The following is a 15,926-nucleotide window of genomic DNA, read 5'->3' on the forward strand; positions in this document are numbered from 1 at the left end:
AAACAAGGTTTTCTAGTCAAAAAAAAAAAAAAAAGAGGAGAACAAGGATGTTGATTAAATCTTGAGTCTGTCTGTGAGTGCTAATATGTCAGTAGTTCATTAAGAACGTGTCTATGGTGTACGTGTGTATAAAACAAAGATATTTGATTTATATATATATATATATATATATATATATATATATAAAATATAATGCATGGTTGGGAAGGGGGTGTTGGAGGTTTGATTGGAACTTTTGTCCAAAAAAACTGAGAAGGTAACCTGTACTGCCCTCTGTTGGCTAAATAATACCATGGCATGCTGCTGAGAGATAACTGTTAATGGTCTATCCTATCAAAACTCTCCTGTTCAGAAGTGACTCATAAATAGCACTCATAAAGCACTCTGTTTTAGACTGTGCATAACTGAGTTATCTTTTTAATCTAACATATGTTGATATTTTAGAGTTTAATGAAATGCTCAGAGAGCATTAACAATCATAGTTACTTTATAGAACATAAATAATATGGTTACTGTGTACTGCATGCGGAGGAGAGAGCCTGTAGATGGCTGCAATATACACCGATGAGCCAAAATATTACACAGCGCCCGAATTATTCAAGGGGGTCCACTTTACCATAACCAGTAAATAATTTTCGTCTCGCGTAACCCAATGTAGCCTCCAGCTTTTGTACATACTGTCACGTTGTTTGGATTATTATTTTTTTTTTTTTCAAGGGTATGACTTAAAAACATCGCTTACTGTTTTGAAGACACTTCTACATTTACAGTTATTGAGAGCAGAGCCTAGGCTACACTGTTTTGTCTCTTAATACCCGTTTTAACTATTGCTGTCAGTGTAGGTATTGTGAGAGCACGGAAAAAACTTTGTATGTGTTCAGTGATTTAGTATATTCGTGCGTCAAGCGCCGCGAGATTTGTGATATTTATGAATATTTCACCAGTATAGCGGGTGGGCGGAGGCGGAACCAATGAGATGAGATGCTCTGCTGAGCTGCCGTCATTATTCGCGTGAAGAGAGTAGACAGAACAGCACTCTTATCATAAACCGAGAGAGCTTATAAAGCTTATACAATTATAAAGTTCAGTATAGGATAGTGCGAGTAGAAATGCCCGAGATGAATTCATTTACACTGGGTGCTTTACAGAAGCACCTCACCTCTGTCAGCAGCGCAGGTTACCAGCACAGTTCTCCACTGGAATCTGTATAATGAAGGTTACTGGGAAAGAGAAGAGCAGAGATGTCGGTGCCTTTGCTGAAAATTGGAGTAGTGCTCAGCACGATGGCGATAATCACCAACTGGATGTCGCAAACGTTGCCCTCACTAGTAGGGTTGAATAGCACCAAATTAAGCGTGGCACCTCCGGGTGTGCCGGACCGGAGCACGGGCGTGAGTTTCCTTCTTTTTGTTCATGAGCTGCGAAAAACATTTATATTATTTATACGTTATAATTTTAAATACTATTTAAATAATGTAAATTAGAAAATGAAAAAAATATGTTGTTCATACAGTACTCTAAAAACATCCATTCCGACTGCGAAATATATCACCTGTGTGTTTTTACATTGTACCATGTCAATATCATGGTTTTTGGACATGTGCTGTACCATGGTGGTCCAATAGTATTCTCTGAATTGCCTTGGAGTGCCAAGTAAATATTATAGTATATAAATATTATTATATAATTATTCAGTCCTATAGATTGAAGTAGCATATATCCTGTGATATTACAGTAGTATCTGATGCAGTCAAAATATTTATAATCTTTTTCCTGTCTTTGATGTTAATTTAGATTTTGGTATTGTGTAATGATGGAACTGTTGCTGTGCTGCAGTCAAAAAAAAAAAGTAAGATCTCAAATAAGTGGACCTATTCCTGTTTTATGTCACTGCATGATTCATGTAGTGTAGCAACACAAAAGGTGGCAAATAATGACAAAAAAAGTTATAAACGAAATAACTTTTTGGCAACTTTTGCACAAGAAAGCCAAAATGCATTATCATTAGTTCAGTGTTTCTTGTATTTATCAGAAGGTATTTGTTGTAGAACGAGGTAGTAGGAACCAGCTGGTTGGAGTTGACCTAACAGTGACAGCGTGTGATTAATTTTAATAGATATCCAATATTATGCAGCTTTTCCAATGGGCAAAAACCTTTGTGTTCTCTTGTTCAAACAGTGCAATCAGGTAAAATGTGTCTCAGCGGGGAGATTATTGACTTTGACGTGACGTGTAGTGACATGTAGCCAAGTATGGTGTCCCATACTCGGAATTTGTGCTTTGCATTTAACCCATCCAAGTGCACACACACAGCAGTCAGTAGTGAACACACACTCGGAGCAGTGAGCAGCCATTTTTTGCTGTGTGGAGCATTTGGGGGTTCAGAGGGTCTCACCTCAGTCGTGGTATTGAAGGTGGAAGAGAGCACTGGTCATTCAGTGCAGTCCCCCCTCCCCGACTCTCTAACCATTAGGTTAGACTGCACTGCCCCCACACTATAAACACAAGTGTGTTGTTTAAAGTCTTGAGTAATTTTTATTAGTCACCTGCTATCTTAGAAATCTTGTGTTGAAATCAGTCCTAATTAAATCACTTGATTGTGAGCAAGGGAAATATACAATATTTTCTCTATTTATTTATTTTTCTTATATAATATATGTGTTCACTATTTTGGTATTGTGATAAACTCTATCCTTAAACAATAAAAAAAAAAAGATTTTATTATAATTTGAATTCAGCATTACAATGCCAGCAGATTTGCAAAGATGTTCCTTCGATTTAATAAAAAGTGCTTTCTGTCCACACTGGTTATGAATATGGATTATTCATTAGATTACTCGGGATTAGGACAAGACATACAAAAACACTCACTCTTCCAGATGGCTCTTTTATATAAAGCCACTGGGTCATAAAATCCCTTTTGAGAAAAGACCAAAGCACCAACTATGAAAATCCTTAAAGAGCAGGTCATATGGTCTTTTAAAGTGTCCTAATATTGTGTCGGAGTCCCCTACAACAGGTTTAAATGCATCTAAGGTCAGAAAACATTGTAATTTTCTCAGAATATACATTTAATATTAGAGTCATTTGCCAATGATTTCGAAACGATTCGTTCCAAGCAAGTTCGGAGCAAACCCCTCCCTTCCATAAACTTCCTCTCCTCTGATTGGTCAGCTGGCCAAGTCTTTTGTGATTGGCACAGAGAGAAGTCCTTGAGCAAGGTAGCGAGCGCTACTGACAAAGCACCTTTACATAGAACAATAATATAGTGCTCCAATTCGTTCTTATAATAACATTTGCCAATGTTTTCTAAACGATTCGTTGCAAGCAAGTTTGGAGCAAACCCCTCCCTTCCATAAGCCTACTCTGCTCTGATTGGTCAGCTGGCCAAACCTGTTGTGATTGGCACAGAGAGGAGTCCTTGAGCAAGTTAGCGAGCGCTACCATTGACAAAGCACCTTTACATAAAACAATAATATAGTGCTCCAATCCGTTGTTATAATAATGACATAAAATACAAAAACACTTATGCAAGCGAATCGTGCCCACAGCTAAAGTTTAGCTGCTAAACGTGCTAACGTGACTAACTGATGAAACAATACCGTTTGTAAACCAAAATGTGTCTACTGTAATGTTTGAAGAACGACAGACAAAAGACGCTCTGTCTTAACTTAACGCGTCTCTCCCGCATTAACCCTATAGCTGCCGGTGCAGCAAAATAAACAGCAATTTCACAATGATTATAAAGTCTGTGTGCTACACTACATTCTTTATTATTAAATGAAGTTATTAGAACAACATCAGTCTACATTAATCGACACATTCTTAGGAAATAGTGGGTCCACAGCGAATGATCAGAACTACTTCAGTAAGACAGTAATATCGTGCTTTACCTGGAAACCTAAAGGTGTACATCACACATTAGCACAAACACTTTATATCTTGCGCACTCGGTTGAAAATGTACACATAACGTTTCAATCGTACTTACAGGTTGTGGTATATAATAATATTATTATTTATTTTGTTATATATTTATATAATTTTTATACTTTGGGAAAACAATTGCATACGGTGTGAAACATTACTGATTTGTTTATCATTTTCATTTCATTCTGAAACTCATGCTTCCTAGATTAACATCCTTACAATTACAAAACCTTTGTCTATATGAGCCAACTAAATAAAGTTGGTGACATATTTACTTCACAGAATAAACATTTCATAAAGCACAAAAAACCAAATGCTCATGTCCAAGGCATTAAAAAACAATCCATAAATGTATGATTATTGCAACAGAAAACTTGCACTGGCATGACAGTTTCCATCAACTGGCCGATAATTCTGTTACTCTGACCCTTGTGTAGAGTTCAGATAATTAACCTTCCCAAAGACTGCAATGCGAGAAAGAAGAAAACTGTTACTAAGCTGCTTCCTATAAAGCACATCCTGATCAGTCACTGACCTTTTTTCCTCTTTGTTTTGCCCCTTGCCCAGGTGCTGCCTGCTAACCCAGAGGAGTCATGGCAGGTGTACAGCTCAGCTCAAGACAGTGAGGGCAGGTGTGTGTACGATTCAGAGTCGACTCTCTCTTTTGAGAGACAATATCTTTATTAATCATGCACTTTTTTGATTAACAACTTTGCAGATTGTTTTTATTTAACAATCCATAAATGTATGATTATTGCAACAGAAAACTTGCACTGGCATGACAGTTTCCATCAACTGGCCGATAATTCTGTTACTCTGACCCTTGTGTAGAGTTCAGATAATTAACCTTCCCAAAGACTGCAATGCGAGAAAGAAGAAAACTGTTACTAAGCTGCTTCCTATAAAGCACATCCTGATCAGTCACTGACCTTTTTTCCTCTTTGTTTTGCCCCTTGCCCAGGTGCTGCCTGCTAACCCAGAGGAGTCATGGCAGGTGTACAGCTCAGCTCAAGACAGTGAGGGCAGGTGTGTGTGCACTGTTGTGGCTCCTCAGCAGACCATGTGTTCACGGGATGCCAGGACCAAACAACTGAGACAGCTCCTGGAAAAAGTAACCTTTGAAAATAATCCACACACATATCTACACAAAGACCTACTGACAGAATGCACAGCTCGCTGAATGCCTTTCATGAATCTTTTCAGCAAGGCTGTCACTCAACACAGCTTATTCTTCTTCTCTTATGTTCTCTTTCTGTCTCTCAGGTTCAGAATATGACTCAGTCCATCCAGAATCTTGACCAGAGGACCCAGAAAGACTTGCAGTATGTGCAAAGAATGGAGGTGCAGTTGAGAGGCCTGGAATCCAAGTTCAAACAGGTGGAGGAAAGCCACAAGCAGAATATCGCCAAGCAATACAAGGTGCGTACAAATACATGAGCTCATCCAGATCAGTGTGCTTATTCCATTGTCAATGTCATATTTCATTTGTAACCGTCTCATTTACCAAAATTTTAACTCACTTATTTAATTGAGCTCCCAATTACGTTAACAAATCAATTTTTGTGAAAACTAGTGAGCATATTCATTTTCTGTACATTTTCAAGCCAAGTGAGCTCAGAATATTTGTTATGAATGATTTTGTCCTCCTGAGTGGACGCCACGGTCATTTTCCCCACAAGAAGTGAATTACAAAACATGATTCATTTTGGCGACAGCATCTTTTCCATCTTAGCTATTGTTAGCTGTCTGACATCAATTGCATCTACATGCTAATGAGGCTGTTGCTATTTTGCTAAATGGAGGCGCAGTGATTTTGTTGCACATTGCAATTTGTAGTGTGTGTATCGAGCTCCCAAAGCGGCATAGATTTTATAGATCAGCCTAGCACTGTCTCTTAGCTCTTTTGGCATCATCTATCCCTTCAAAGTCTTTTAAACAAAAATAGTGTATTGAGCATTTTGTTCTAATCAAACTGAATGTTACGGTCAGGAATGTGGCACCTCTTGTTCATTTACCAAGTAAGAAAACTACTCAAAACATTTTATGGCTTGACCTTTAAACATTTATTACATGAAGCCATCAAATATTTGGATGCAGTCGCTGGAAAAGGTCATCTTATACACCATCATATGATCTTTATACCCACATGGGAGTCCACATGATGAATGTTTTCAGAAGTTCAGGTATACACAGAGCATACACAAACATGGCATTTTAGCCGAAATAGGAATACATATAGAATTTGATGGAATTATGGGACCAGATGAAAAAGGGGTTTGAACAAGGGGGATTTAAGGCTTATTGATCCCAGTACAATATAATATCATGTAAGCCTTTCATATATTTGGAATCATTAATTTGTATTATTATTAATATTATTATTACTAGTTTTATTCAACAATTAAATTGATCAAAAGTGACAGTAAAGACATTTATAATTTTACAAAAGATTTATATTTCAATAAATGCTGTCTTTTGAACTTTCTATTAATTAAAGAATCCTGAAAAAATGTCTAACAGTTTCCACAAAAATATTAAGCAGCCACTCTTTTCAACATTGATAATAAAAATAAAGGTTTCTTGAGCACCAAATCAGTATATTAGAATCATTTCATATTAGAATGATTTCTCATGTGACACTAAAGACTGGAGTAATTCAGGTTTGCCATCATAAAAAGTTATTTTAAATTGTAACAATATTTATAATTTGTTCCCACAACTTATTCATTTGTTTATGTGTACTAGTAAATCGTGACCACATACCACATAATAATTCATTTGTTTTAATTATATCAAAAGGAGGGAACAAATTAGTACAACACAGCTACGATTTACTAAAATGTGGGAACAAATTAAGTTTTGGGAACTAATTTTTTATTTGTGGCCTCAATTTAAGTCAAACAAGAAAATGGAGTAATAAAACAAGGGAACAAATTCTTAATTCTTGGCCACAATTTTTTTTTTCTGCATGTCATGTGCAGAGCTACGTACATAAGATAATTCTTTAAAAAAGATTTTAAAAAATCTTACTGGCCCTAGACTTTTGAATGGCAGTGTATGTATAGTTTTAATAACTTGCTATTAATATTATGTTCTTTCTTCATCTATGTCCTGATTTATGTGGTTTAAACATGGCAGAATCTATCATGATTATTTGCACTTGTCCAAATAATTTCAAGCATGTGTTTGTGTGTTAGTTCATCCTATCAAATTATTTTTAAAATAAAATGCTGCATTATTTCTGTACAAAAAGCTGTATCTGTGAAAATGTATGTGTTAGAAAGGCTAGCGAGTTAGTTATTCAACCAAATTTCATTTTCTTGCTTGCAGGGCTAACTTTATGAATTAAATCAAAGCTGCAGAGGCTGAAGAACAAGTTCAATGCCATTGTAATCAACTGGTCAACTGATCGCATCATTCAGTTTATTTTAAATACAAAGCACCTTTGAATTGTGTTTGCAGTCTTTTTGTGCATGCCACTATTGCAGCCTTCCATGAGTAGATTTTCTTATGTTATGACATCTCCATGTCTATAATTCAGATTTGTTTATGCACATTTGGATATTTCGAAACAAGGGAAACTATTGTTGTATGTGAAGCATGTAACCCTCTACACCTTGCATTTTAAACATTGAAAAATAAAGAGAGTTTTTTTTTTCACATTTTTGCTGGTGTACTGAGAACTTGTTTTATACCACATTGAACTCTACATCTATTTGCTAGGCACACTCGTAGGGTGAATTATGGTAGAGTAGGCAGAGAAGGCAAGTGTAGGGCAAGACAGGTGTTTGGACGCAATCGTTGCACGCATGCCTACTGAACCAAGCCTATTTTAACCTTTCAGGCCATAAAAACGAAAATGGAGGAACTTAGGCCAATGATACCAGTGTTGGAGGAATACAAGGCCGATGCAAAATTGGTAATGCAGTTTAAAGAGGAGGTCAAGAATCTGACATCAGTGCTAAGTGAACTGCAGGAGGAGATCGGGGCCTTTGACTACGAGGAGCTTCACAACAGGGTGTCTAATCTTGAGGAGAGGCTTCGTGCATGCATGCAAAAATTAGGTAGGATGAGTTTGAGCACAAACACAAACAAATTTTATATTTCATTTCAAAATATTATATATGACAGTGCACAAGAAAATCTTTTTTTTTGTTATGACACACTTTAGTATGCAATATAATTTTTTACTAGTTCATATTTTTTGAATAACAAAAATAGGCCAGAAAAAGACAATATAAAAATATATTGGTGTTGCTTTTATACAGTTATATCAGGAAATTAAAGACTGCACAAATAAAGGCACACTTCACTTTTTTTTCTTATTAAAAGAATAATTCACCAAAAATTAAAATTTGCTGAAAATTTACTCACCCAAGATGTAGATGGGTTACTTTCTTCATCAAAACAGATTTGGAGAAATTTAGCATTATGTCACTTGCTCACCAATGGATCCTCTGCTGTGAATGGGTGCCGTCAGAATGAGAGTCCAAACAGCTGATAAAAACATCACTATAATCCACAAGTAATCCACACAACTCCAGTCCATCAGTTAACATCTTGTGAAGTGAAAAGCTGTGTGTTTTTAATAAACAAATTCATCATTAATGTTTTTTGTGCTTTAAACTGTTGTTTTTGGCCAAAATATGAGTCCATAATCTATAATAATGCTTCCTTCAGTGAAAAGGTCCACCCTGTTGTCCTCTGACATTAGAATCCACCAACATATTATATAACTGTTTTCCCTTCAAACTGTGTTTGATCTGTGCATATTTCTCTCCTGATTCAGATGAGACAACTTTTTTTTCTTTTTTTTTTTACTGAAGAAGGCAATATGGATACAGGACTTATTTTAGCTGGAAATGACTGTTTGAAGTTCAAAATGTCTTAATAACGAATTTGTTTATTAAAAACACACAGCTTTTCACTTCACAAGACATTAATTAATGGACTGGATTCGTGTGGATTACTTGTGGATTATTGTGATGTTTTTTGGATCAGTTCTTTGGACTCACTCTGATGGCAGCCATTCACTGCAGAGAATCCACGAGCAAGTGACATAATGCTAAATTTCTCCAAATCTGTTCCGATGAAGAAACAAACTCATCTACATCTTGGAGAGTAAATTTTCAGCAAATGTTCATTAAAAAAAAAATGGCACATTTGAAATAGCTAACATAGTGTAGCCTCAATATTTATTGAAATTGCAAATTCAAGGATGCTTCTCATTAAACACATTAGTCCTAACTCTATGAATGATGATTGAGCAAAATACAAAACACTGTAATTTATTGTGCTGCTTGGAGGCATTAGCATGCTGAATTTAAACAACACAACATATACAACAACTTCCTTTATCCCTGTCATTTTCCCTGTTTGAAATGCTGTATCTCATCATAGCTAATCTGATACAGATAGTAACAGCAGATTCAGATGTTGCCTTATTCTGAAGTGAGGAATGGATTTCATATGGAAGTTAGACACAGACGTGACTAATGAGAAGCTGCTGTGCTGTTCTCTCCTCTAACAAATGCCTTTGGGTCCACCTGAGCCATGGCATGAATTCATAGCAACTTTACAGGTTAATTAAATAACATGATCAAAATTCAGTATGACAGGGCACAGTCTCTGACACATCTCTGATTTATAAACAAATCCTCAGTTGAAAGAACATCATACGATTTTATCCAAACGCAAAATGCACATTTTCACAGAAATCTTAATAACCATTCATACATTGGAATATAGGTCAGAAGCTCTGTGTAACAATAGAGAATTGCTCTTGCTTCTTTTTGGAGCATTTATTTTAGATTCAGACGAATAACAGATTTAGTACTCATGCATAATGCAAATGCAACCTCACTGTGATTGATTAAAGGAGGACACCATGCTGGGTTTTGGTGCTTAACAATAAATACCAAAAAAAAAAGAGCAGCAGTTGTAAGTTTTCCACTGAGCCAAAAGCTACATGTAGTGATAAAGAGAGACATCTAAATATGATCATGGGGTTCTATTGAAAGATTACTGCTCTCAGTACAGTAATCTCCTGGCTGCATGAATTTCTAATGCTGCATTTCACAAGGGACTTAAATCTGATAATTTGTTCACCAGTATAGATATCTGCAGAAAAACGGTACTCTTTGTGTGATATAGATTAAGTTCACTATATTAAATTATATAAATATAAAAATAATACAGAAACATTTTTGCCATCTACAATTTAGAATGCCTTGAATTTTGAGTTTTAATAGACTAATAAATCAACGTGCATGCACTCTGTGTGTGATCTGATGATATAGCCTACTTTATAATGTCAGATTGCACATCATTACAACAACACTTACCATGTAACAAAGTATTATTACTTCGTTACATTACACCACTGCAGCTGTACGATTGCTTTACGATCCTAGAAAAGGTTATGCACTACGTTATCACATAAATACACTAATAGAACTGCAATTTATCACCTGTAACAGACTATTTAGCTAACACTTGGCCATCAAGTCTGGTGTAAAGACTGACCACCTGTGCCGAGACAACAATCAAGCTGGTAACTGAATATTATGTGCCATAGAATCTCTGTATGTAGGCTTTGTCTGCAGAAGTATGTCTGAAATGGAGAATTGGGTGAATAAATTGCAACTCCTTCAATCCCAAAGGGATTATGGAATTGCACAGGTCAATATTAGCAGATTATATCATATACGTATAGAGGTCAGTCTGTTCAAGGGCTTTGCACTTTAATGTAGGGTAAATCAGTATTATTTGATAGCAGTAATTTTATGCCAACGCTTCTGTTTCAAAGAAAATAGCTCAGTGATTTGTAATTTGAAATAAGAGTGCAATATAAAATAAATATGTGATAATGGGCAGTCAGCTGGTCATGATCACAAAATAAACTCAGATGTAAAGCAGAAAGTTCTTATATCATCCTGAAAGGGTTTATTTTACAATGACTGGCTGACTCACCAAATAAATAAATACATGAACATGAAATATTGATTTGAGTTTTTTATCATGTGAGAAGAAAGAGAGCGCAGAGGGAAATGAGAGACTTAAAAACAGCATGGAGACTGGTTGCCAGGGACAACGTCAGATATACAGTTTCACGTCATTATGACCGCAGAATTCCATGATTGACCAATCAGAATCAAGTATTCTGGAGAGCCGTGTAATGACACCAGATAGCCAGGTCAATGAAATACAAAACAGTTCTTTCTCCAGAACTGGCTCCGGTGAGGTTTTACATAAACCAGCATGATGATTGCATTTCAGCGCCAAGAATAGAATATTGGAAAAATATCATGGGAAACAGAGGAGTATCTATAAATGTACATTTCGTTTAAAAGCAGTTGCTTTGCCCCATGCAGTGGACTGCCAGAATAGCAAAAAAAAGTGAGAGAAAGGGAAACAGCATCAGTTCTCCGAAAGACATAAAGTGACAGAATAATAGAGAAAAAGCAGTTCAGAAAGAAGTATAAATGAGAGAAGAACACACTTCTTTGTGTATGAGGATTCTTACAACACTGCAGATGACTATACAAGTTATGCTCCAGTGCGTCTGTCTGACACTGTGTTAAAACAGAGAGTATGAGAGGTTCACTGATGCCTGCAAACTTCTGCCTGAGTGCCTAACACAAGCCAGAATATGACAGGAACTCCAACGCCTCCCCCATCCACCACATGCCCATTTACCAGTGCAAAACACTGAATTTTAACAGCATATCACTCACTCATAAGAAAGCAAAGGAGAAGCATGTTAAAGGAAATGGAAGAATTCACCAGAAATGAAAATTGTCATCATTTACTCACCCTCACACCATTATAAATCCATATTATTATTTTTTTTCTTAGAGATGTCAGATGGGATGTTCATGTTGCTCTTTTCTACACAATGAAAGTGAATGGTGACCAGACTACTGCAATTACAGTAGTCCATATGACTCGTGCACTATTCCAAGTTATTCTTGTGATTTGAATATGCATATTCAAATGTGGCACATCACAAACAATTATGAGACACATGAGAACAAATGACATTTGGTATCATCAACGCTAAACCTGGTGTGATACATCTCAATGTGCAACACAATAAGTGAATAACTTATTTTCAGGGGGTTTTTTTTCTCCACAAAGCTGTTATGTGGCTCAAGTCTTATGGACTAATTTTAGGTTGATTTTATTGTGCATGACAGCCTCTGGTCGCCATTCACTTTCATTGTATGGAAGAGAGCAGCATAAACATTCTTCAAAATATCTCTTTTAATGTTTTATGGAATAAGAAAGTTGAACATGAGTTTGAGGAAATGATGACAATAAAATGTTGAGTTTTACTTGTTACCATGTTTTACTGTTATCAGCTTGTGGGAAGCTGACAGGAATAAGTGATGCTATAACCATAAAGACATCTGGATCAAGATATGGATCCTGGATGACTGATCCGCTTGCCCCTGACGGTGATACGAGGGTGAGTTCATCAAATCTTTTCTGTCTTAGCTGAATTCCTCTGGATTGTTTGTGTAAGAGAAAAACAGCTTTAATCACTTCACACCCCTCATTTTAATCACAACTGCTTTTGTTTTTTTTTTCTTCCTAGCTAAAATGTATTTGACTTCGTCTTATCAGCACTCTTTTTGTCCCTGCAGTATATTTTCTCCTAAACATGCCAAGAGTGTGGTTTATTAAATTACTGGCACACATTAAGATGCAAATGATAGGTGTAAATCTTACAAGATTTCATTAGTGTGGCAGCAAAATCATTCCCAGTAAGAGCTGAATGATGTCTGTTCATTCCTGCGCCAGTATTTCCCGCACACAAATGCTGGTATATTTCTGTTGGTTTCATATCTTTGTTTTCAGACAAACTTTAGTATTCTGTGCTAAAAAGCAAAATCTTGTACAACTGTTTTAGCAGGGGCCTTTGTCTTTCTCCAATTTCTTGAACAAATCTAGCACATCCATCTTGGTTAGATGTCAGTAGTGAGTAAGTTGCGTGACAACTAATCCATGATCCCATCATATATTAATGCAACAACTTCAAAGAGGATGGCTGAAGGTGAAGCGATTTGAGTTTTTAGCTCATTTGAGATGGATCGATCCAGTAGAAAAGCCCAGAAACAGAAAGGCATCTGGCCTGCATATCTGTCTGAGCCTTAAATGACTGATGAAGGGCCAGAGAGTTGCCCTTGCGTGAAGCCTCTGATAGCCTTAGTATTTATTTTAACAGAGAATATACACTTAAAAGGGTCAAACAGTGTAAAAACATGCTTTTTTATGAATTGGGTTTTATGAAATCAGTTCAGAGCAAGGATAGGATAATAGGCAAGTAAAAGAATACATTTAATACATCAGTACCAAAGACTGAGATTGCATGCTGACCTTGACTATGAAGGGATCAATGACATAAAAGAGCATCCACAGTAAAGAAAAGGAAAACAATCGCATGTGCCAAGTGAATGTCATGTGGTGTATCAAGTAAAAGTAATAACATATTTTCTTTCAATGAATACATGTTTGCACACATTTAATAATTATTTATTTTAAATAAATGTAAATATATTTAAATATACTTCAAGGTATTTTCAAGGTACTTTTCAATATCATGAATTATTAATTGATAAATATCATAACATTTTTGGAGAGTCACAACACATGACATTTTACAACCAGAACTAACTTTGCCTCATCAAAAAAAAAAAAAAATGGTCAAACTATCTGATATTTTGAGAGGTTTATTGATCTTGATGCAGTCAAGTTTTGTTTTTTGTTTTGTTTTGTTTTGTTTTGGTCACACCACTTGACTTTGGTGGATTTGGTGGACAGACGTTTTTCAAATTTTAATAAGGAGTGAAGCAGTTTAATTATTTTATTCTACAAAATAATAATGAAAAATTATACTAAACTGCTTAATAAGGTATTCTTTAAGAATTTCATTCTTCTATTGAGTCTTTTTTTCTTCTTCATGATATCAGGACAGTTGTATCACTCTGACATTTTTTTTTTTTTTTTTTTTTTTTGACTGAATGCCCCCAAAAATATCAAAAACATTTTTGATGTACTTTTGAAAAAAACAAACAAAGACCATTTTCAGTAGCACTTTATTTTCTTGTCCCGTTCCACATGTACATAATACATAGGTAATAACTAGGTACTAAACGTGAACCTACCCTTAACCCTCGTGAACCTACTATAACCTTAACCCATGTAGTTACCTTATATTTCCCTGTATTTTCTTAGGTAAATACATGCAAGTGCACATACCGTAAAATAAAGTGCAGCTCCATTTTCATTTGCAATGTAAAGCGTATAAACGCTGATGTGCATTCATTTTTCCACCACCAGGTGTGGTACATGGACGGTTACCACAACAACCGCTTTGTCCGGGAATACAAGTCCATGGCCGACTTCATGTATTCAGACAACTTCACCTCACATCGACTTCCTCACCCCTGGTCGGGCACAGGGCAGGTGGTCTACAACGGCTCCATCTACTTCAATAAGTTCCAAAGCAACACCATCATCAAATTTGACTTCAAGACAGCCACCATCAGCAAGTCCGGTCAGCTGGATTACGCCGGCTACAACAACCGTTACCACTATTCCTGGGGTGGTCACTCCGACATTGACCTAATGGTGGATGAAGGTGGGCTTTGGGCCATCTATGCCACCAATCAAAATGCAGGGAACATTGTCATCAGCAAGATCAACCCACTTAACCTGCAGGTCATCAAAAGCTACACCACCAACCACCCAAAGAGGAGCGCAGGCGAGGCCTTCATGATCTGCGGGACGCTTTATGTCACCAACGGATACTCAGGAGGGACAAAGGTCTATTATGCTTTCCATACCAACTCCTCTACTTACGAATATATCGACATCCCTTTACAGAACAAGTATTCCCATATCTCCATGCTGGATTATAACCCTAGGGACAGAGCCCTTTACGCATGGAACAATGGACACCAGGTGCTGTATAACGTCACCTTGTTCCACGTCATTCGCTCTGAGGAACTCTAAAGTGACATTCTCCATCCCTTTGAGATATACAGTAGCACTGATGGAGTTTATTACTGAAAAATAGAGTAATGCCTGATGATTGTTCAGTAAAAGAAGACATTAAAATGTATCAAAAGTAATAGTTAATGGCAACATAATGAACAGCTGCCAAAAGGTCTTTTTTCTTTTTTAGGCTTTTCTTAGATGACTGTGTTTGAATTATCACTGCAAAAAAATTTATTAATTAGTATTTTTGTCTTATCATCTAGTAAAAATTTAGAAACATTCTTAAAACAAGATCAGTTTACTTGAGAAGCAAAATTGCGTAAAATAATGTTTCTTGTTTTTAAGCATAAATTTAACAAAATTCTGTTAGATATATTCTTAAAACACTATTACATATATATATATATATATATAGATTTGAGTCTTATGCATGCTGATCTCTCACTGCATATACAAACAGCACACACCACATTAATTTGGAGTAAAATAATAAGTAAATGCATAGATGGCTAAAGATAAATAATTGAATAAATCCAAGTCAACTTTAGACAGTAAATAACTATTTTGTACAATACAAATATTCTGTATTATATTATTATATATTACAGTATATTGTCTGTATATTATCTGAAAACAAACCCAATTTTGCTTCAAGTTAATTTTTTTGGTTTTTAGGTATATTTAGATATTTTAACTGCAAAACAAAAACACTAATTAATCAAATAATTTTTCACGGTGTTCTTAGTACTTGTACAGCTTTACGAACATGATTTAGTTACATGGTAGAAGGCAAAGAAGTGTGACATAAGAAAGATGTCATTTAGTTACCCAGTTATGTCCTTTGTATCGAGAGCAATCAAAACTATTTAACCAACTAAAGAACCGAAGGCACTGACTGTTGGAGGCACTCTTAAAAAACTGCAGCGTGTTGTTGTGACTGTATGTAGTTTGATTTTCGCAAAGATTTGCATGAACATTTTTAGCACTACGTTT

General features: G+C 35.9%; 1 protein-coding gene across 5 annotated transcripts in view; it reads left to right on the forward strand.

Moving 5' to 3' along the window:
• The window catches only part of LOC107672574 (noelin-like), a 20,241-nt gene extending 5,057 nt beyond the window's left edge, over positions 1-15,184 (forward strand). For 2 of the 5 annotated variants that reach the window (XM_016465821.1, XM_016465820.1), the window contains exons 2-7: positions 4,497-4,561; positions 4,956-5,040; positions 5,193-5,348; positions 7,774-7,993; positions 12,293-12,399; positions 14,274-15,184. In XM_016465821.1, the coding sequence (XP_016321307.1) occupies positions 4,497-4,561; positions 4,956-5,040; positions 5,193-5,348; positions 7,774-7,993; positions 12,293-12,399; positions 14,274-14,948 (1,308 nt within the window). In that variant the 3' untranslated portion in view covers positions 14,949-15,184. Of the gene's footprint in view, positions 1-977; positions 1,392-4,496; positions 4,562-4,890; positions 5,041-5,192; positions 5,349-7,773; positions 7,994-12,292; positions 12,400-14,273 lie in introns of those variants that run through there. The other 3 variants (XM_016465819.1, XM_016465822.1, XM_016465823.1) reach the window with 3 other exon arrangements.
• Positions 15,185-15,926: the final 742 nt, after the last annotated feature.

The sequence above is a fragment of the Sinocyclocheilus anshuiensis genome, unplaced genomic scaffold (genome assembly GCF_001515605.1).
Source record: "Sinocyclocheilus anshuiensis isolate Anshui unplaced genomic scaffold, SAMN03320099.WGS_v1.1 scaffold176, whole genome shotgun sequence".
Lineage (NCBI taxonomy): Eukaryota > Metazoa > Chordata > Actinopteri > Cypriniformes > Cyprinidae > Sinocyclocheilus > Sinocyclocheilus anshuiensis.